Below are 7,464 nucleotides of genomic sequence, written 5' to 3' on the forward strand. Positions count from 1 at the left end.
ACAGCTTGAAGAAAATCGGGATCAAACTCAATTTGAAAGTTTGAGAAAACTCATGGATAAAATGCCACAAAGACGCTATGCTGTTATTGATATCAAAGTTGGTCACATTAAATATTAGTAAAGAAAAGAACTTAAGAACAATTTTTGTGTACTAATTTTGGAATAGTTTCATTTAAGGTTAGTGTGTAATAATTACAAGTTAATTTCTACTGAAAATGAATGAGCATTTTGGGTGTAAAGCTAATAAAATAATAATTAATGAGGTGTAATAAATTTGCACATTTGTGACTACATGTTGCTTTTCCATTAAAATTCTAAGTTAGTTAAGCATATAACATATCAGCCACAGATAAAGTTAAGACAATCAGTAATTGATCTATGTTGATATTTTTTCCAACATTTTAAATTACAATGTTTATTTGTTGTACAAGCAGAATGAATCTAAACAATAGGACACACTATTGTATGTTGTGTTACAATAGCATACTTCTTGGTAGATCATACATTATAGATGGAAAAGTTCTTCTATACCAAAATATTTATATTGCAAATACTACTGGGATACACTAACCAAACATAACTTATATCAAGCCATAATTGTTTAACTTTATGACCTTAAGAACTCTTGGATAATTGCTTTCTTTTAATTACAGCTCTTAAATGGTAAATGAACTAAAGAACTTAATTCATACCTATAAGGTTATTTTGACAAGGATATGAAGAATTAGAAAACATCAATTTAATCCTCATCTTCCAGTTGAAACATAAATTACAGTTGTTTAAATGTATTGTTTTTGGTTGAAGATGAAATGACAAATTTTAGTGAATCTCAAGTTAGTGGACCTTTGGTACAAAAAACGTATCAAAAGACAATTTGTAGCAGAGATTCTCTAAAATAAGGTGATATTAAATAGCAATACTGGTAACAGAAACTGTCTGTTGAGAATGCATCCAATTCTGGTTATTAAACTGGAATACATCTTTTTTGTAAGCCTATAGACAGACCTACATTGATATAGTTTAATTGCCAGCAGGTTGTTTATATCAGACTCTGATTACTGTTTGTCTGTTGACTAAAATAATGTAGATTACAAATGTAAATCACACACAAATTATGTTCTACACTTTAAAAAATGGTAATGTTAATTAGTAGTCTCTAGCCTTGATCAATTGCTCAGGTATTTCAATACAAGTTCACATAACTGAACTAAGCACAATTTTATATTCTAAATGAAATAACTTTATGTATAAAAACAACATGTAGTAGTTAATACATTTATATATTTTCTTTATTACAAATATTATATATATATGTGTGTGTGTGTTAATGTATGTGTTTTTATACATAACTTCAATCTGTACAGTATTTAAGTGAATACTTCCCATCACTTTTATAAAATTAGATTTATATATAAACACACATACATATATGTGCAATTTTTAAAAGCCTTCTATCTTTTATTGCTATACCTTTGAAAGCAGAATTTTATAAATCTGATGAAATTTACACAAGTGTATTTTAATCACAGAGTCAGTAGACTGTAAGTAGTGATGACCAAGATACTCAGTAGGCATAATACAAATGTGCACACTAAAAAATCAACAATTTCCAATCACTTTCATTTGTATCTCTACTCAACAAGCCCCAAAACAAGGCAAGAAACCTTCGCTAAGATACCAAACCAGAAAGTGACCAACCCAACAAATTGTTCATCTTTCTTCTTGTTTCAGTCAAGATAGCTCTACAACTATTTTATCATTAACATCTGTTTAAACCTAAATCCACTCTATGTGTTTCTGAGCAGTGCATGATGTTTATAATCCTATGATTATATTAGGATTATAATCCTAATACTGTACTAATATTAATTAGTCGCAATAATTAGTGGTTGGTTAAAAAAAAAAGAAGAAAAATAATAATTCTTGTGTAAATAATGTTATCATTACCCTTTGAAGTTAGTTCTTTTACAGATATCTGGTGTTCCTTTAAAAAGTTTAAGTATAGGGTGAACCAGGAATTCCAGTCAATAATAGATGAATGTAACATATAGAATATGCAATGCTTTTTACACTATAATCAGTGTCTTTAGGGATCCAACCCCTATATTATGTATGAAGTGAAGGAGTAAAAATAAAATCAATATACATAATGTTAAATTTTATTACACACATTCGTAGAATACAATAACTTTCAGTCAGGGAAAAAAAACACATTACAAAACAAGTAATAAAAAACATTTTGTGAATGTAAAGTGATGTATGGATGGCAGTGCCAGAGTATGCAAAGAAGAATATAGGGATGATACAGCTATACATAGATCATCCTCACATGACTTTCAGTATTAAAATTTAATGTTACACTGTAAAATGCATATTGACTTTAATATTACTGCAGATGGAAGTTATATATTCCTGACTGTTGGTTAGCAGTTTGTTTATAATAATATCATGGTCATGTCAGGGTAGGCATAAATGTATTGTAACTTATGACGTACATACAAAAAAAACCAAACTGAGTCAAAACATGTCTTGATTATCATAGAATCTCACTAGGAGGTGCGACTGAACTCATAACCATTTTGTACTCATGCATATTACAGTGTAACATTAAATTTTAATATTGAAAGTGATGTAGGGATGATCTATGTATAGCTGTATCATCCCTATGTTCTTGTTTGCATTATTTTTATCACTGCCATCTCTATATCATTTTACATACAAAATGTTTTTTACTTGTAGTTATGTACAGTAACACAAGTTGTTTTAAAGTACTGCTGCCAAGCTCAACATCTGGATTTATATCTGAGAGTATACAGCAAAGAAGCCTTTCTTTAATTTTATTCTGATATGCAATACTCATAATAATGGCTGGTATATGTTTACATTAACCAGAGCTTCACTGTGTTTTTGTACAGTGAAGTCCAGTGCACTAGACAGATTTGTAAATACTCTTGACATTGTAATGATGTAATTATGCAACATAGTTATAGCTATAAGCATTGAAACTTTTCACTTTTATTAAAAACATAACAATTTACGTATTGCAAGATATTTTCTTCAAGTCAGTTTGCTATTATACACTCATGCCTCTTGCAAACCCCTGTCCAATGACATTAAATTTAGGCCTACTGAAAATTCAAATTATTAGTACAGCTGGTCAGTTAGTGGAACTTACTAATCAAGTATCTTTTATGTTCATTAATCAATTATTTACAACTAATTGATTATCCTCACAAGATTTGGAATAATAAGAAACACTGATTTTGATTAGGTGATTTTTTCATCAGTCATGACACTAATTGATTAAGTTGAATAATCTTGAACTAATCAAATATAATAATCAGAAATCATAATGGAAATATTTCAATTATTGGAATAATCAAGAACAGTAATAATCAAAAACACTAATTCTGATTTATTGATTATTTTGTAACACTAATAGATGCTCACAGATAATCAATAAATCACCCAGCATTAATTATTGCTTCTCAATAGGAAACCAAATGTAAGTAAGTTGTTTTCCAATTGCAAATTGGGTGTGTTATAAAAAAATTCCAATTGAAATTCATGGGGTACTCCATAGAAGATTCTGTATTAAAGTGCTTTTCAGTTAATAACCTACTTAAAATCAAATACTGTCTAGTTATTTCCCAATGGAAAACCTACTTAAAATAAATTATAGTCCAATTATTTCATAACTGGAAACCAACTTAAAACCATTTATTTCCCAACTGGAAATTAACTAAAAAATTCATTTTATTGTTTATCTAGAAATAAAATTAATTCATTTATATTCTAGACATTTCCCAACTTGAAACTAACTTAAAATCTTTTACATTCTACTTCTAATCCCACTGTAGACTAACTTAAGTCACTTCTTAAAGTTTAAATTCTAAAATATGACAAAGCATTGAAAACTAAAATGCCTAACACTTGATAAAAACAAACAACTTCTGATTTTTTTCCACATTTTTATTAATTTATCAGTTTCAGATCAATGGTGTTTTAAAACCATTTCTATACTAACTGCTTGCCACTTGCAAATCATATAAAATGTAATTTTTCTCGCTCTTTTCCCAGAATCCTTCTGTTCATTGAACCCCAAATTATATTTAATATAAAATCTGTTTACCAATCAAAAAAATTTCATAATTTTAACATAGATGGGAAACTGCTCAATAAATAGCATGCTTTAAGAAAAGGATCTTGACATATTGGTAGATATGTTACTTTGGAAATTGAAGCAGTTTTGCCAGTAGTTAAGTTAAATAAAATTTATAATGTATTAATTACAATTCAACATAAGTCACCTTTTTGTACAAATCACTTCTTAAGCCTCCCTTGGAATACTATATATAGCTTTGATCACTTTATATTATCACGGATACAGACTTACTGGAAAGGATTCAGACAAGGGCTACTATGATTATTACAGGGATGAAATTGAATGGGTATCTTATGATGGGTTAATATCTCTTTGGAAAAGGGTTAGAGGTGATTTTATAAAGGTTCAAAAAATTATTCAAGGGATCCATAAAATAAAGGCTTCTTGATACTCTAGATACAAGGACGAGAAGAGAAGTTTAAGATTTGGAAAAAACTAGCAATATTCCAGTTAAAACAGCTAACAGGGTGATTAACTTGCAAATTAAACTGTCATCAGCAATTTAAGAGGGACATATATAATTAGTTGAAAAAAAAAAGGGTGGATTTAACATTTTAATTTCTATTATTCTGAGGAATGGGTATGTAAGGACAGCTTTGACCAACCAAATAATCAATGTTATATTAATTTGAAAAGTATTTCACTTAATTTGATATTTTTATCTGAGAAAAGAGTATTAGTTCTTCATAAATTTCATGATAATAAAGATTATTTAATGATAATTTCACCAGTTTATTGAAAAAACTACTTGTCTTTTAAATATACAAGAAAGGAAAGATAAAAATACATTATTTAAAACCTTTCAATAAAAAAACAAACAAGATAATGGGTGGCATGATTTTAATATTTAAAATCCCTTCACAATGAATATAATTACATGTATCAAGTAGTCAATAATAAAACTGATGAAAATCAATAACATATATGATTATGCTGATACATTCCATTTAACACAGAATACAATGAAAGATAACAACTAGTCCCACAACTTTAATGAACCATCCCAACCAGCAGATACCACTTTCGATGTTTCATGAGGATGCCACAAAACTGCAATACATACATTATCGTGGGCTTTTAATTTGCTATACAACTTTGTAGTTTTCCAGTCCCAAATGTACAGTTTTCCATCGGCATCTCCTGAAATTACGTAGCTCATATCTGGAGAAAAGTCCACAGAACAAGCATAACCTGCCACCATGTGTCCAGTGAAAACCTTCTTCCTGTTGAGTTTGAAACGATTAAGTGCTGAGAAAATCATCACTTTGTTATCCATTGACTGGCAGGCAAGCCATTTACCATTAGGTGATAAAGTCACTGCTGGTAGAGAATGCATACTGGGTTCTGCAATATATTTCATGTCTACAGGAATGTCCCATTCCCAAACACGCATACTTTTATCATCTGATGTGGACACAAACCTCCTATTTTCATCAACAAAAGTAATAGTGTTGACAGCTCCTAAGTGACGATCATATTCTTGAACAACTTCTTCTGACCGAATGTCCCAACAAACTATTTTTTTGTCAGAAGTTCCTGCAACAAAAAGATGTTGTTTGTCTTCATCTGGGTTGAACTTAACACAGTAAGCCACCTTTCGATTTGTGAATCTGGAAATGCACTCTCCTGTTTCAGTATCCCAAAGCTTAATGTGTCTGTCATATCCTGCTGATAAAAATTGAGTTCCACTATTATTGAAACAAATGTCTCTGACAGCTTGCCGATGACCATAGTAAGTCCTGATGCATCGTCTATCACTGTATACTTCCCAAAGCTTCACTCTACAGTCCATTCCAGCAGAGAGTAATAGATGAGCTGACTTAGGAAAAAATCGGATTGTAGAAATCCCTTTGTTGTGACCACTCCATGTATGAATAAGTTTTTTTGGAATGAAACATTTTTCTGGAGGATCCTCTGTTTGAAGGTTCACCCCTATATCTTGAGGAACATAAAGGAAAGAGCGTCCTTGATAATCATAAGGATCTTTAATATGAAGCATGGTCTTTTCTTCTAATAGTTTATCATCTGTTTGCTTTCCACGCTTCTGTCTTTTTGCTACAATTTCATCCAATTCCTCTTGTTCTTCTGGTGAAGGCTTGGTATTTTTCTTTTCATCAACATAACCACCCCATGGACCTAAGAAGCCTTCAATATCTGCAGCATTTGTATTTCTAACTTTTTTTCGTTTGTCTCCTTGTCTTGGCTTAATTTTTTCAAAAACAGACACAACAGAATTGGGTGATGCAACTTTAGAATCTCCAACAAGGTGTTTTCTTTCCTTAGCTGAACTATCAACAGATGGATCTAGAGCATAGCCATAACTAGAAAATGTTCTCCTTTGAGATTCAAAATGAAACTCGTTAACATGAACTGGTTCAAAGTAACCAGCAAGACTATTTTTTTCAGCTTGTTGTTGCTCAGTTTTGAAAGGATTAGCTGGCCCAATAACAGGTGCATAAAGTTCCTCATACTTCGGATTGTAGTTTAAGTAGTTTTTTGTTGGATCAACTGGTAACATAGAACCTTGAGGGTCTTTGGGGGCTACATCAGGCGCAGCATTGATACTAAAAGTATACTTCGATGGAAAGTGGGGGAAAATCGTTGATGTAATTGTACTTTGTTCGTGTCCGATAGTTGATACTTCCATACTAACGTCGCTAAGCCTATTATCCTTTTCATTTTCACTATCAGTATCACTGCTTCCGTATTCCTGTAGCGCAAGCATAGTTAATATTATTTGTTACAAAGAGATTTTATACTAAAAAGAATTGACAATCATATTAAAACGAAGTGAAACTTTCGCACTCAGATTATATTTATACATACAAGATTCCCTTACAATTATTCATAAAAACGGAAACACCTAGTGGACAAAATTAGAATTTGTTTTTGTCATATATCATGAAATACGATTATATAATGCATAAGAACAAAAAGGTTGATATTTTGAAATTATATTCACCCAATACTAACGTTTCTTAAATCAAGTTACATTTTAATGATAATAATAGTAATGAATAGTGAAAGGAGGCCCATATTCTGAAGTAAGATAGTATGGAGTATCAATAAAAAAATGTTTGTTTGTTGTGAATTTCGTGCAAATCTACATGAGGGCTATCTGCGCTGTCTCCAATTTAGCACTAATAGACTGGAGAGAAGGCAGTCATATACAATACTTTACGTCAAATTTCGCTTACTTTTACACTCGTATAAACGTAAAAATACCACTGTACAATTAACCAATAGGAATATTAGGTTTCCACGTGAGGTAGCACAGATACACGCACTGACTGACTGAC

General features: G+C 30.8%; 1 protein-coding gene across 1 annotated transcript; it reads right to left on the minus strand.

Annotated features, from left to right (window-relative positions):
* Window positions 1-2,143: 2,143 nt before the first annotated feature.
* LOC106463680 (pre-mRNA-processing factor 17-like) lies at window positions 2,144-7,021 on the minus strand. Its single transcript, XM_013923738.2, has one exon. It carries the CDS (start codon window positions 6,888-6,890, stop codon window positions 5,142-5,144), a length of 1,749 nt encoding a protein of 582 aa, XP_013779192.1. The 5' UTR covers window positions 6,891-7,021; the 3' UTR covers window positions 2,144-5,141.
* Window positions 7,022-7,464: the final 443 nt, after the last annotated feature.

Source organism: Limulus polyphemus, unplaced genomic scaffold (assembly GCF_000517525.1).
Source record: "Limulus polyphemus unplaced genomic scaffold, Limulus_polyphemus-2.1.2 Scaffold1459, whole genome shotgun sequence".
Classification (NCBI taxonomy): domain Eukaryota; kingdom Metazoa; phylum Arthropoda; class Merostomata; order Xiphosura; family Limulidae; genus Limulus; species Limulus polyphemus.